At 40.4% G+C, this 15,534-nt stretch overlaps 1 protein-coding gene across 4 annotated transcripts in view; it reads left to right on the top strand.

Annotated features, from left to right (window-relative positions):
• The window catches only part of LOC121594312 (coiled-coil domain-containing protein AGAP005037), a 31,556-nt gene that overhangs the window by 13,901 nt on the left and 2,121 nt on the right, over window positions 1-15,534 (top strand). For 2 of the 4 annotated variants that reach the window (XM_041917421.1, XM_041917422.1), the window contains exons 7-19: window positions 2,412-2,496; window positions 2,569-2,661; window positions 2,766-2,886; window positions 2,976-3,074; window positions 5,191-5,345; window positions 6,251-6,319; window positions 7,344-7,427; window positions 7,534-7,596; window positions 7,665-7,945; window positions 8,140-8,312; window positions 8,401-8,583; window positions 8,700-8,796; window positions 15,247-15,369. In XM_041917421.1, the coding sequence (XP_041773355.1) occupies window positions 2,412-2,496; window positions 2,569-2,661; window positions 2,766-2,886; window positions 2,976-3,074; window positions 5,191-5,345; window positions 6,251-6,319; window positions 7,344-7,427; window positions 7,534-7,596; window positions 7,665-7,945; window positions 8,140-8,312; window positions 8,401-8,583; window positions 8,700-8,796; window positions 15,247-15,369 (1,626 nt within the window). Of the gene's footprint in view, window positions 1-2,411; window positions 2,497-2,568; window positions 2,662-2,765; window positions 2,887-2,975; window positions 3,075-5,190; window positions 5,346-6,250; window positions 6,320-7,343; window positions 7,428-7,533; window positions 7,597-7,664; window positions 7,946-8,139; window positions 8,313-8,400; window positions 8,584-8,699; window positions 8,797-11,731; window positions 11,776-15,246; window positions 15,370-15,534 lie in introns of all 4 variants that reach the window. The other 2 variants (XM_041917424.1, XM_041917423.1) reach the window with 2 other exon arrangements.

Here is a 15,534-nt window from a genome sequence, read left to right as displayed (position 1 = left end):
CGAAGTTGATCGTGCCCGGATTAAAGCGGGCCCTACTACCTACCTACTATTACTACTACTACCCACTGCACCTGGAAGCCCCCAGGGGGCGTTTGAAACTCACCCGATGGAAATAACACAGGGTGCGGTAAGGGGGAAGGGAGGAAGGTAAACTGTATGTTCAGTAACACTACGCCGTAAAATGAAAATCGCCACCCATCAACCGTCGGACGCTCCCGACCCCCGGTCAGATCGGTTTTGGGGTTGAGACTTTGGCGAGAAATGATACATAACAGCATTGCTAACAAACGATCGGGCGCGGCTGAATAGTAAAACCGTTGTTGCTCTCTTCCAGTTCCCCCCGTAGCCACTGCCGGCGACGGGTGAAATTGGCCGGATTGAGTTTGATCGGCGACCAGCACGATCGTGCTCGCGAGCCGCATGGCAAGCACAACACTCCGGGCCCGGTAAAAAGGCCTGAGCGCGGGGTGCGAATAAGAGGATGGCTGTGGTCACCGGTTCGGATGTGGCCGGCCGCCTGCCATCTCCTGTCTGATGGCAAGACCGAAAGATGTGTTTCGAGGAAAGACAAAAACTCGCTCCGTTATGCAATCGGTATCGGCCGGAGAGTGTACCACAGCCAGAGATCGATCGTGGAATGCATCCGCACGGGCGCCACTTGTGCACCAGCGACAGAGAAGGAGGATGCAGAAAATATTGATCCGAAAAATTGTTAATTTTCGTGCAGTGTTTATATCACCTCAGCATCTTCTTCGCGAACGGGCGATGAATACGGTTGCGATAGGCGCTAACGAGCCCCCCGGAAACAGCTGTGCTGGAGAAATAGTGGAGAAACGTTTGGTGTGCGGATTAATATCTCACCCCAGCTGTTGAATGATGAAGTCGTTCGATCTTGCTGTCTGGCATATCGGGTGTTAGACGCCTGTTAGACGGTAATATGTTGTATTGAAACAAATTGGTTTATTTGTCTCAAGCGAGCGCCACATGCTGCCGATGTTCGAACCTCCTGATCGCTGATGTAAGGTGTCGAAGACGGCAACACATCGGTGCTCCAAATGCGTGTTCACTATTTAGGTCGAGTTTTGTCCGACCGCCCTACAACCCAAGCGCTGCGTTGCTTCGTACCTAACTCTTGCTTCTAGAAGTAAATGCTCCCACCAGATTGCAAGCGACCGCCAACAATCGACCGGAACGGCTTCGTTTCATGATCGATGCCTACAACCACAATACCAGAAAAAAAACATTCGGCTGTGCATGGTGGCACGATCGTAAACTTGTCACGTCGCGATGGGTCAACGCATTTCACTTTTCATCTGTGGAACGGTTTCGACCCCAAGCCCGCGCGCTGCTGGATTTTCCGATGAACTGATGTTTTGGTTTCGGTCGATGAAGTGGCGGCGCTTTCGCGCCAATCCATACTGCTGTTTGCGAAATAAACCGCCGATGGCCTAATTTTTGTTGATCAAACATTTTACTTTCTTCGGCCGGCAATGCACGCGATGAGTGAATTCAGCCCTAATTCAGCGACCGAGCGGCTAATGTGTGCGTTCGGGCAATTAATGCTGGCCTTCGGTGGTGGGTAAAAGGCCGTCTCAACGTCTCAAAAAGAAGGTTGAAAAAAGCTGCACACTATCACACCGTTCGCTGATTTCGTCACGGCGAAGCGTTCCTGGTGGATACGGGACCCAAAGGAGGAAGGAGGTTTGGTTTATTGCAAACGGGAGCTCCACAGTTTTCCACGGTTGCTTTCCCAGCCAGCCCGGTGATGGTGGATTCACATACATAGATTCCCGCGAGTCGGGATCATCGGCCGGGAAAGCACGGGCAAAATGGCACGCTGGCTTTGGAGAGTCAACGCATGGACGTACGTAATAGCCCATAAGTGGCTCGTAAAACCATGATGCATACTATCTTACCACAGGGCTGGTAAGGTTGGCAAGCCGCCGGTACATTACTGTTGCTCATGAAACTGTGACCATCGTGTGTGTCTTTCGGCATCTTGTCATGGCCGATGAGGTCTGGTGCATTGTTTAAACTATGTACGTCACTCACAGGAATAGGATGAGAGATGTCTTTCTATCATCTCGATTGTGTTGAGATGTATAAGCATATAAGCTTTATAGAAATGTGATTTATTTAAACTGGTATAAAGGAAAGAAAGAACTCACTTTATTCAATTCATACAATATACCAAAATATTAGACTTAGATGTCTTCACATTATTGTTTGATTAACATCGTAAATTGGAACCTCATCCATAGCTCCATAGCGATATCCATAGCTCAAACATATTGATGGTCGCTGTATTTCCCAGCGATATGATTCAGCAAACATCTTACTTTACATAATTTTAATGCAAATAAATGGCTCAAATTGAAAAGAATTTTGTTCGCCTCCTCGCTAATTCACAGCAACCTACTAAGACGCCGTATTACGTTGGCACCACTCAAACGCTACCAAGAGGAATGTACTCGGACAGAACCAAGGGAGCAATAGGTAAGGCAATCGATTCATGTGCAGCATCAGCGCCGATTACGTAACCACCTCGCACCCTGTTTATTCCCCCAGGAGTAGCATCGAAACCGATCCGCTCGTACGGTTCACGCGGCAACATTGCCGGCCCGATGCCATACACTACCGAGCAATTGTACAACATTCCAGGTATTTATTTGATGAGTGCCACATATGGGTAAAGGGTTATATGATTCGTGTTCATCGCATAATTTACGGGCCGCATTTTTTTGTGTGTGTTTTTTTTTTGCCAGATGGATACATGAGTTCCCCGGAACGAAGTGGAGCATCTCGAGGAGCGTACGAAGAGCCTTACTACAGCCAATACGGTACACGTTCCGCAACCGTAACGCCAATCATCGATGAAGAGCAAGGGTAACACAACACTGAATGAATTTGCACAAACGTTGCATTTTATATTTATTTCGAAAAAAAAAAAACCATTTCCATCCATACACTCGCAGGGATATCTCGATCGCGGATGATCAGTACGCCATGTATGGGGTCAAAAATGTTGGAAGAATTCCACGAGTGCCACCAAACCAAATGTACGACCATACCAGGTGAGTGTTTATGTTTTTTTTTGTAGAACGAAGTGCTGCTGGCGCCCCGGAATATGTTGGGTTCTGGCTCGACGCGGATGCGCTTCAGCTTCCGGGGGCGTTCGCGTACGCCTCGGCGAAGGTAATGAGCATCTGGTGCAATTGCGCCGCATCGTACGCATCGAGGGGCGAGATGTAGGTCAGATCACGCTTGCGGCGCATGAACGGTTTTCGCTTTTTGATCGCCGACGCGAGCGTGGCCGAACCGGTGATCGTGGGATGGTAGTAGGTCGTTCCTGAAAGTGAATCGAGAATGCGTGAACAAAACAAATCGGAATAGAAATAAAACGTAGCCGGCGGGCACCTTTGCTTTTGATGGCCTGTACGATCATGCACAGCAGGTATCCGGCAAACGCTAGAAACGCTAGCCCGGTAATACTGATTTGAAATATGGTTTGAACCTTGGACGGTTTCGTGTTCCACGGCTCCACGGAGGAGGACCTCCTGTTGGCGTTGTAATGTAAAGCAAAAGGCACGGTTAACATTTTGGCAACAGATTTACTTTAACCCCTTACCCCCCCCCCCTCGCCTGTCCCCCACACCCCCACTGTCACTGTCGTCACCTGTCCGCCGTGGTTTGCATCTGTAGCGGCAGTGCAAACACATTTCGCCGATCGTTTTTGTCACCGTCACCGTCGGGCATTTGGCGCGTTTCTGCCTCCGGCTCATTAGTAGTGTTGAAGAGCAAACTGTTGCCCAGCTCGCTCACTTTGCGCTGCAGCAGTAGTAATTGTTCCAGCGGCAGTCCCTCCAAATAGCGATAATCGTTCCACTGAAGCCGGCCATCGTAGAGCAGCGTATCGGTGGCGTTATCGTTGCGTGCTGCGGAGCCCACTTCACTAAGACCGCCAACCACCACTAGGTACAGTGTAGTAACAAAAAACAACAGTCGTTGTCCATACCGGCGAACAAACGATGGGCTCATTTGAAAAAATAAAAACTTCTTCCACCATAAGAGGTCACCTTTTTTTGTTTTTGGGTAGTGTATCTGCGGTAAGTTGTCGTTGAAAGCGAGGTCTTCTTTGCCGCAAAGCTGGTAATGAAATGCAGCACTTCCAACGTGGCCTAACATACACCACCGTTGCGCTTTTGGTTTAAGTTTCACTGTCATTGCAGCGTTCCGCTGCGACTGTCGTAAAAGTAGGATGTTATGCGAGGAACTGGAGCGTAGCTCGTAAGAAAATTACTCATCTCGTTTCCTCGTCGCTCAAAAAAAAATCTAACGTTCGTTAATTTATTACTTCTTGGACTAGTTCCTGTTCCGTAAAATTAATGTAATTCAAGCTAAGCAATTCAACGAAAACCAAAACGTTGTGAATAGTATTTTTTAATTAAATCATTTTCGGCAATTAGTTGTGTTGGAATCTTCAGTAGAACGCAGTCCTGGCCTTGGATTCATATCTAATCTCAACTGGCAATGGGTATTGAATATTCATAAACATTTCTTATTTTTCTTCTTATTTGGCACAACAACTGTTGTCGGTCAAAAGCCTGTCTGTATCACACACTCTAGTGGGCTTGCGCTTTCAATAACTTATTGATTACTTATAGCAAGGTAATCAAGTACTACGTATGATGGCACGGTCCATTCGGGGCTTGAACACATGGCGGGCATGTTGGTAAGTTGTACGAGTTAACGACTGTGCTACGAGACCGACCAACAGATTTAGTGGGCTTTATAAGACTGCCAACCCATCCATGCAATCATGTGTGGAAATTATTGAAATTTGAAACAATTGCAGAAATGCTTGAAAAAGATAAAAATACAAAGAATAATTGATAATTTATAATATGCTACAAGTCTGGTACATTCATGCATAAATGTAATCCAGTGCTGGATTACATTAAATTACACAGTCGAATTCTCAGGACATTTACTTCAGTTGTTTTTGGAATTTCAATCATTATCAAGCTATCGAGATTTCCGTGTAATTGTGAAGTTTGCTAGTATAAGATTATTCGACGTCTACATAAGTCGTTCAAGCAAAACAGTTACCGACAACCCCACCGGCCACTAAACTATCGCGCGTTAAACACTTTCAGTTGATTGTTATTCAAATTCTTCTTCCACTTTCAGATCGGAAGATCTTCATAGAATAAGAGTCGAGCATATGGAGCGACAGTTAGCCAACCTAACCGGACTGGTGCAGAAAGCATTGACGCAGAATCCTCAACTACCGCTAGTTAACAACAGCCCAAATATTCTAAACATCCCTGGACAATATCGTAATGGTATGTGTAATTCCTTGGGAGCCAAGCAGCGAATCCCGAACATATTTGTCTCTTACCCGTCGATTGGTTGATCCTCAAGCCTTTTCTTTTATCTTTTCGAATCGATCGCTACATTCCAACTTGTGCTGTGTTTAATTTATTGATGCTGCAACTACAGCACTTCGTGAGCTCCTCGTAGCTTTGCGTTTTTACCTTACTTTGGCAGTTACGTTGGTTGATTCTTATAAACAAAATGTGTTTTTATCATAATGCTTGTACGTGTGTTTGAACCAGTTTTGCATACAATATAATAGCTTTGGCATTCGTTCGTTTTCTTTCTTCTTGGTTGTATGGTTGTGAGTTTTATGGTATTATCATCGATTTAGGTTTCTATGGGTTGTGGTTTCTTTGTTACATACCTACATTGGCTAGTCTTTATCATATCTTTCAGAGTATTACTATAATGCTATTTCAAGGATTGGAAGAGCTTATCTCAACAAACAAGTTGTTAATAAAAAAAAGTAATAAAACCAACTATCAGCCAACTTCAAATTCATTACTTCGGAATTGTCAGTAATTCCCCCGTCATATTGAAAATGCATATAAACAGTCATCAATGTACAGAACTAATAGAAACATTCACAATTGTTTTGTTTCCACCGTTTAGTTGTATGCAGTTTAGTTTTATAAAAGTACGATTTAAAAATGATTTACAATTTTTACGAATGCTTCTCATGCTCTCATTCTCATCATTGTGGTGCCCATGCGATAGTTGTGAAAGTTCATGTTTGAACTAACTTCTTGCAGCAGTATCATTCGCTCATCAGCATATATCGATTATTACATATATGTATTTTATTTTCCAAACAAACCTCATTCCGTCACACAATCACAATAACTAACACACTCACACACTGATCATTTAGCTGAAGCTACTGGAGATGGTACAGTTTGCACGCGCGAAAAGCCACCAAAATTGGGAAAATCAACATGTCGTAAGTTCAGTTGTATCGAAAATAAACCCATGTTTCCAGACTCCTTTGTCTCTCTTTCTCTCTTTCTCTTTCGATCCGCTTCCGCCCTTGGATACCACTCCCTCTGTATGATAAATTTCCTTGTTTAATACTCACCCTTTCCTTTCCTCTATCACCATAACCCGTACAACATTCATCTAATTTATTCATCTCATCTATTTACTCGATATGATATCGTTCCGCTTTTCCATTTGATGCCAATAGAGTAGTTCAATGTGTAATAATAAACAATAGTAGATATTAGCAAACTTGTATTCTTGACTCTGTGTTAGTTGATAAGCGTATGTACAAAAGGCGAACTTTCATTGCAAGTCCTAAAATTAGCCATTCATGCATTACAGTTTATAGCTAGTTATAACGGTTGGTCGCTACATTTGTAGTTCAAATTGGCGTGCTTCTTAATATTGTATCGTTTCCTAGATCTCTAATTGAAATGAACAAAATATATCGCGCTTACCGTCGATGCTTAAGCATAACCGAGGGAATAAGTGCGATAGACATTGTACATAATGTAATTTACGTGCTAAGGAAGCTTTAATTTAACTAGCTGTATTGCTCATTAGTATAAGTTCATCAATGCTGCTAATTCAAGGCTATACAGTTTAATTCGAGCTGCAAACATGGTTTGTTTTTATTTTTGTCAAATATTCTCCAACGGCATGATCTAGAATGCATAAGCTTCAAATTACTACTTACCAATACCAATGTCTCGTTTCGAGTTTTAATCTTTCGTATAAAATCGCGTATAAATTTTCGTATAAATTTTTACAATGCGCTAACGATTGGAGACTAACAAACACTCACGCACTTCGCAGAATTAAATAATTTTAAAACGAATTCCAGCTTCCTTCTTCTTCTTTAATCCCAGTTAGCTGAAGCCATATCAAGTCGACTGCATATGACCTATCTTTTAATCTGTTTCCGTCATGATTATTAAAAACGTACAAACTAATTGCTTTTAATAATTTATCCGTTTCATTTACAGATAAATCGGTTTCTTTTGAAAAATCCGTTTCCTTCAGTGATGATATTCAAGGCGTGCCAAAATCTCACAGCCCACAACACTCCGGTAAGTGCAGAATACATAACTGCACACTTAAGAGCACAACACTTAATCAAAAACAAAACAAAAACATTATCCTGCAACTAATTGTCCACTAATATCGTTTCTGCAGCAGATACAAAACCTCCAAAGCCAGCGATAAAATCTTCTACCTTACCCAGAACCTCGTCACAGGGTATGTGTCTTTGTGAGGTCGCCTTTCAGTCAGTGCAGTGTTGAGAGTTTTGGTTTCTTTCCTTTTAGAACGAGATCGACTAAAACCACCACCACCTCCAAAGCCTTTGGTGATGATAGCGGGCAATCAGTACCGCACCGACCTAACACTTGCACCGGAGGTATACAATCAGCTGCGCGGCCTGCAGAAGAAAGCTATGGATCTGCGCACGGAGGTTCGCACGCTTCGCCGATTAACGCAAACACAGGCCGTAGCAGTACGGGAAGATATAAAAGATACGTTCATGAGAATACGCGCCACCTTGCTTTCGAACTCCGGGTTTGTTTGGGGGCAAGGAGATAAGGAAAGGGTAAGTGAAAACACTGGGTCGATGGGAAACTGCATTGGCATCTTGTGCATCTTGTATGTCTAGGTATAAAATCACGCATCCCCTATTTAAAACTTCAAAAAATCATGTTTTGGAAATTAAGTACTATTTTAATGATCATTCGAAAGCTAGAGCTGAAAACTTGTTATCACTGACTCTGTATTGCTACTTTACAGACAAATCTTACCAGAGAAGAAGAAATCTACAAACAAGAAGTGATTCGATTGGAAAAGGACTTGGCCGATTTAGAATCATCCGTAGAAGGTCTCAGAGGCGAAGTAATCAACAGACGGACCCGTGTGAACATGGTCGCTGTTGAAGACATGGCCCTAGTGCTCAGCCGTGCGAGGTAATGACCCTCTGGCTCCAGGTTAAGCTGGATCAATCCAGAAATTGCTCCCCGTACCCCTCTACACCGTTTTCACGTTCCTTTTCAGTAAAACCGTCGCTGAGCTTAAGATGCGGTTCCCAGTGCTACAGCAAGGGTTGAGAAATCTGATTTCCAACGAAATGGAGCACGTTTGTCGGGAGGAAGCATTTCTCAAAGATGAACCCGATCGGCTTGAAAATGCTCTAAGGCGATGTAAAAAGCTAACCGGAACGCTGGTGACACTCAAAAGGTATATAAACGTCCTCTTTTTGTCCATTTAACACTCCTAGTAGTAGCTAGGCTGTATTTCATGTTGGTTTCGTCTTGTACTGACTTATGCAAAATGTACTTTTCCCCATGCAAAAGACTTGCAAGCGTGCAAGAGCAGCGATTACCAATACCGGACACGGCAGGCACTGATGAAACGATCAAACCTCCGGAAACACACAACAACGTGAACAAGGTAAAATTTTATATCAGCTACTGTTACTCTACTTACTAGCAACACTTCTATCCCTTATCTTAAAAACTAATAACAGCAACAATAGCCAATAAAAACCAAGTCTAGTTAATACCATTCGAAGCCGTCCTTTGCTATTGGTTTCGATTCGTTCTTTAATTTAGTTCATATTTTCGTTTTCACTTTGTCTCTCTCTCTCACACTCTCTCTCTCCTACTTTTGTTTTTTGTTTGCTTTTCTCTCATAATCGCTCTGCTTAGTACGGTCTTTGTTGAAATATCCTTCCTAAATTAGTCCTATTTGGTATTCCTATCTCACTATCTATGCCCTGCCTGACACTTTATCTGTCTCTTTATACCACAGAGTTCGTCTGTAAATTTCACGGCAATACTCGGAGGCAATACTATGTATGATTGGTGCGTTGTGGATTTTCGTACCGCTTGTTATTTTACCTGAATGGAAAGAGATGTCAAGCGTACAATAATTCCAACTGGAAGAAACTATTCAATTTTAAATTCTCATAACTGATGTGTAACAATTTATCCACGCACCTGCTTTAAATGCGATCAATTGCATAGTATTTCTCTTTAAGGATTCCGCTTTTTTGTGTAGTTCTTTGGAAAAGAATGAAAAGGGTAACACAATCATTACTTGTGCAACAAACAAATTATATTCTAGTACATGGCACATCATTGAACATAAAACTGCTTCCATGGCTAATTAGTATACAAAATTTGTAAATAGGAATAACCATATACATGATTTAACTGGTTTTTTTTACATCAAACTATTGGCATATTGTGTCATCGGTGTTATACTGATGCGAACGGGAGTGTTCTTTTCAAAAGCAATGCGAAATCTATATTACTTTACTGCTTTCCTTTATTCATAATATGTTAAGTACTTGTTTTTCATGGTTCATGGTTCTAGATGTTTGTATTTCTTTCAATTGAAATTATCATCATATTTTGTCTACCAAACCACATCCAACAATAGCCTTGCTTCCTCCCTGTATCTAAATTATGTGTTTCCTGTATACCCATTTATATGCCATTTACATGTCCCATCTTCTCAACTATGCATCATTTGATGCAATGTAATGTTTTGGCGTGTTTAACACAAGGTATTTGATCGAAACTAGTTATAATTCCACGGCGGATGATAAGTAGCTTTAAAACATATACACTAATAGTATGATTTTTTCATCTGTAAAAAAACTGTCAGTAAGAATAATAACTAGTTTTATTTTTACTCGCTAGAAGAACCGGAAGCAACAGCGCTAATTTTAACAAACATGGGAAGAATTTGTTTTTGATATTTACCAAGGATAATATGTAGAAAGTGGCATCATTTTGGTTAATTTATGCCACATAAAAACAATAGGCTGCATAATTTGTTATAAACAATTAAATTATATTAACAAGAGTGGATAATAATTGAATATGATGTTATTTTTGGTAAAACTAATTATTCTATTTGAATGTAGCATACGTAGCTTTAGTTTGAATATTCCTTCACTGTCCGTCATTCGTGCGCTAACTCGCTGTGAGAACTGTAGTTGCTCCAAAATGCATTCAAAATTTTTAAAATTATCGCAGTGTAATTTAGAGAATTAAAACAATAGTTAAAACTACCCAATTCAATGCCCCATGTATGTGGTAAAGTTTGTGGCGCTAGGTGTTGTATAACTAAACCTTGAAACTAACAAACTTATTGATTAGCGTGTCTCGCTACGCTTTCGTACACTATCTTTGTGTATTTTTTTTTTTCATTTACTATAATTGAGTGTAGCCATTTTTTCTCATTTGATGGGGTGTTAGACATTTTTACAAACTCCATTTATGAACATTTAGCCTAGCATTCGTTTACAATGTTGTCTGTAAGTGTGCAAAGGTTCATAATTATGTCTTTGTTTGTTTTTATTTTTGTCCGTATGTTAGATTTTTTTTTTCCATATCATACAAATAGCATATCAAACCCAAATCGAACCATACACATATTTTGGTGGATAGTAAATACTTTACAACTATTTTTATGAAAAGATTTTGTTTGGAAAGATAAACCTGTTCAGTGAGGAGAATTGCATGCTTATCGGTGCTAAGGAGATTACCTTGTAAAACTGTTACTCAATAATTGACTTAACAAGAGATTATGTTGGTCCGTGCTATTCTGTTTTATACTTTCCGTATGTCACGATGTCACTCGTTTACTCATATATTTCTAGCACATTTTATTCACAATGTTTATTCGATAATCCTTCCTCTTTATTCCTGGTTTTTACGGTTCCTTTTTGTTTGTTTGTGTTTTTCTATTCGTCTCACGCATTTATATTTTCTCTAGTACAATAATCTGCCATAACTAATTCGAATCATACTAAACTATAAAGCTGTTTAAACTCCGTGCAGAAACCTCACTAGCGCATCTTGGAGAAGAACCCCTTCCTTATCTTCCCGTTCCCGATCGGAAGCTAAAAAACTAGTCATCTTTCTTCGCATTACCGCCACCATACCTGCTCATAAGTTTCTTCCGACGAAGTTTGTTTCTCCCGCTCTGCATCCCGAAACTGAATACCTCCTGTACAGCTCTCAAACACTCTCTTCTTAATGTCCTTCCACTTTTGTACTTCACCTTCTAACTTCCTCGATCGTGTCCGCTCGATCCTCTCCAAGGACCATTGCGCCCATTGTGTGGTCTGGTGTTGCACCGTCGAGCACCACCTACCTTTTGAGCAGCCATGGTCATATCACGAATTTCTGTCACCTATATTTCCTACTTCGTGTCCTACTTCGTGATACCAACCAAAAAACATTACCATCATCATTACTCTCCATCATCTGTCTCCACCCCATCCCCCAAAAACTCAACGAACCCATCACTCACAGTTTTGCGAGAAGAATCGATGCTAAAATGTGCATTCATATAATTTTGTGTTTTATAGTTCAACTGGCGATGGAGTTCTAACTTCAAAGAGGCGATCACTGAGTAAATTACGCTCCTACTTAAATAATCAACAACCAAACCAAAAAAAATAGTTTCTTCCTTTTTGTTCTTTGGACGCATATTACTTTTTATTCCTCTTTGTTATTTTGTTTTTGTCAATCCTCAACGTTTGTTTCACGAATGTCCCGTATGATATAAAGTGCAAAAGCAACAACAAAAAATTTGCATATCAAAATCTTCTCACGGAAATCAATCAATTCTCTTTCTCTACTTTGCCACCACCACTACCACTACCACCACCATCACACAGTTTTCCCCCCTTTTTTCTTCTATATAGCCATATCTCTATTGGTCTCCCATCTTGTATGTTTTGCCAATGAATCTGCTGCATTTTTGACAAGCACACACATAACCATACACTAGCATTCAAATTATTATTTGTTGCAATTGGCAGAAATGCCAAACTCTGCAAAACTACACTCCGGAAAATACTAGTTACTTTAAACGTTTAAGAGTAATTCGACTGGTTTTTGTTTTCCTATAAGTTTATATTGCCATTTAATCCATTTTTTCTCCTTTATTCTTAGATTCAAGTTATTTAAGCTTGCTGTCGCAAGCTCACACCAAAGTTGATTGTTTTTTTATTATTATTTATTACCACACAACTAACAAATCTGTCCTGCAATATAAACTTAATTGTTTCATGGCATTATTTTCTCTGCGCTCGGTGTTTTTTCTACCATTTCGATCTTTGAATATTCTAAACCACCACATTCACCACAACCACAACCTTTCTTCACTACAACTTTCATCGCACCATAAACCAGATTGTCGCAAGTGCAAACCCACAAAAGCAACCTTCGCCACAATCGTAACAAATCGTGCTTTACGCAACAATATTCTTAAAATACACTATGATAAGATGTGAGTGTGCTGTTTTTGGTATGTGTGTGTGTATGGGTGTATGGGTGTGTATGTGAAGATGCGTGTACGTGTCTGTTTGTGTAACTGTATGAAAGATGGTGGATGTTTTTATAGTGTTTTCAAATTAATTTATGGATTTACAATCACCACCAATCTGTTCCGCCTGTATCTGTCCAACCGTCTACAACCACCTTCCACCATCGCTGTTTCTCTGTTTCCTCCAAATTCCTCACAGAACTACATCCCCATCAACACTAATTGAAAAGTTGAAGGTGAAAAGAAAAGCACTACAGCGCAACAAAGCAGTAATGTAAACGATCAAAATGAAAATAAAAAGGACTATATATATGATAAATTCTACTAAAAACCAACTGACTCATATTAAACTAACGTTATCAAACTGTATGCCCTCTCGTTACTTGACGCGCATTGGCATCCCTTCTATTTAAAAAAAACAACCTCCTTAACTTGTAAATGTAATAGTTTGTTACTGTACGAATAGTTTGTTGGCTGTATCACACTTTTTCGTTATTTTTCACTGGTTTTGGTTGCAACTCTGCTCTCCTCCGAAAATGTTTTGCTATGGAATGGTACACTAAATGTCCGCAATCGCCTCATCCTCAAGATTTTACTCGTTCACGTTAGTCCCTGGCCACCGTTTTGAGAGAACCGTTTTGTAGTGGATTGTTAGTATATAATGCATGCCCACTTATCCATCCACAGACGCACACTTACACACACACACTAAAACACACAGTACACGATTGTTTATTAAAGTATTTCACTATCCATTTCACCTCTCTGTTCACCATTAATGATCAGCATTGTTGTAACCTTTTTGCTCTAAGCTTAGTTTAACTTTGTATTTCCTTTTAAGGCTGTTATCTCTCCAACGAGATATAAACTGTGAACTATGGAAGTTGTTTTGTTTTGTTTAGTAACCTTGTATCAAACCAAGAGCCATTCATTGCGTAGGATTATTTATAAGGTTATTAATAATACTGTATTGAGAATGTGTTCATAACATAAAAAGGAAAGGCATACATGTATTTCTTGTTTAAAAACACTTACTAAGTCATTAAAATGGTTGAAGAAGTCAAGAAGTGAAGAAACTGTTGTGATTCAAGAAGCTCTTCTCTGCACAAGAAGCAACACCATGCTGGGTGCAATATACAATGCGTAACTTTAGTATCCAACTGTTACACTTACGTAGCAAACACTGGAGATAACAATATACTTCTGTTCGATACTCAGCGCATCGAACGCTAAATAGAGGAAACAGATTTTTTTACTACTGCTACTCCCACAGCTCGGTCCCCACTCAAGAATTGAACCAACGAAACGGTCACATGTTGTTAGGTCGTACGATATGACGACTGTACCATGGGACAAGCCCAGAGGCAGCACGCAGTGGAAGGAATAGTATTGATTTTCAATCATCAACTCCCATAGGCATTTGCAGCAGATCGCTACTTATCCTCACGCAGACACGTAATATATATTATTTTTGTCTATGGAACTAAATTAATGGATGATCCGTTGGATCTGTTTCCGGTTCACTATTTATTCCATTGATTACATACGAACAATATCACCACTACAACTATACCACCATCACTATAATGTATATGTAAATTTAATTGGTTTAAAATCGTATTGCCGCTGTATTATACCGTTCACGTGTCGCGTCACATTCGAACGACGAACGCTATCAATTCGGGCAAAATTTCGCCAAACAAACAACCCAAAACTGGCTGACAACGTGAAACCGCCACTTTCCCCGCATATTGGCTCGATTCCATCCTTCAACTTTTGGTTTAATTATTACCCTGTAACTATAGTGTTTTAGCTGCATTTAGAAACTGTGCAATATCAGTGTTGTCGATCCCTTATCAATTGGATGCCATCCCTGAATATGTTGGCTTAGTACCACTCACGTAACGATAATGCTCCAATTGGAGCCCTAATTGGCCTTAATAAGGATATGATTTGCAGGAGCTGTAAAGCGATTAAAAATATAAATTGGAAATGATAAAATTGCATTCCAATGTTGAATGTTTTTTTTTTCTTCTAACTGTGTTACCGTTGCGATGAAGGTACATGTTTGTTCTTTATGGTTTTATTTATTTTTTGTTTAAATTGATTGTATTTTGTTTTACTTTCATTAGCTAGCGCTGTTTCCTCCCTTTTTTATTATATGGCTGTGTGAAAAGCACTGTGTCTATATTTAATCCCAAGCGAATTGTACAAAACTTAAAGAACCATTTTTTTTCTCTTTATCTCTTCCATTTTTGTGCCTTTCTCTCCCTTTCTCTTTCGCTCTCTCTCTCTCTCTCTCTCTCTCTCTCTCTCTCTCTTTCTCTCTCTCTCTCTCTCTTCCTCTTTCTCTATATATCTTTCTCTATTTTGTCTACTCTAAAAATGCCATATTTTCACGATTTCAATTCCCAATTGTATCACAAACAAACAAACGAAATGCATTCTACGCGTTATCCTTCGCTCGTTCGCTATATCGCGTTTGAAATCATTGCCTACGGTCATCAACCCAACACCCTCTAATCCTGTTGACCCATGTTGACACGAACGCAGCCAATCCCAAGTCCCCGTCTGGGGACAGTCGTTGCCAGTGGAGGAATCGCCCCAGAAAACGCACTCGATGCTTTGCTAGATGAACTGCAAACCTTTGCTAAACCGCCGAACGGTGTGAACGAGGTAAACTTCAACGATGTTACAGTATGACTTAATTGGTGAATATGTTTCATTGTTGTTTCAGTTTTAATTTAGTGATAGTGTACGATGGTTGATTTTTGTTTCACTTATTGTACTACTTTTCGTTCAATTTATTAACTTACCATATGAATTTAATGTTAGTTTTAT

The sequence above is a fragment of the Anopheles merus genome, chromosome 2L (genome assembly GCF_017562075.2).
Source record: "Anopheles merus strain MAF chromosome 2L, AmerM5.1, whole genome shotgun sequence".
Lineage (NCBI taxonomy): Eukaryota > Metazoa > Arthropoda > Insecta > Diptera > Culicidae > Anopheles > Anopheles merus.
The sequence above is the reverse complement of the archived record's forward strand: the minus strand, read 5'-3'. Positions and strand labels throughout refer to the sequence as shown.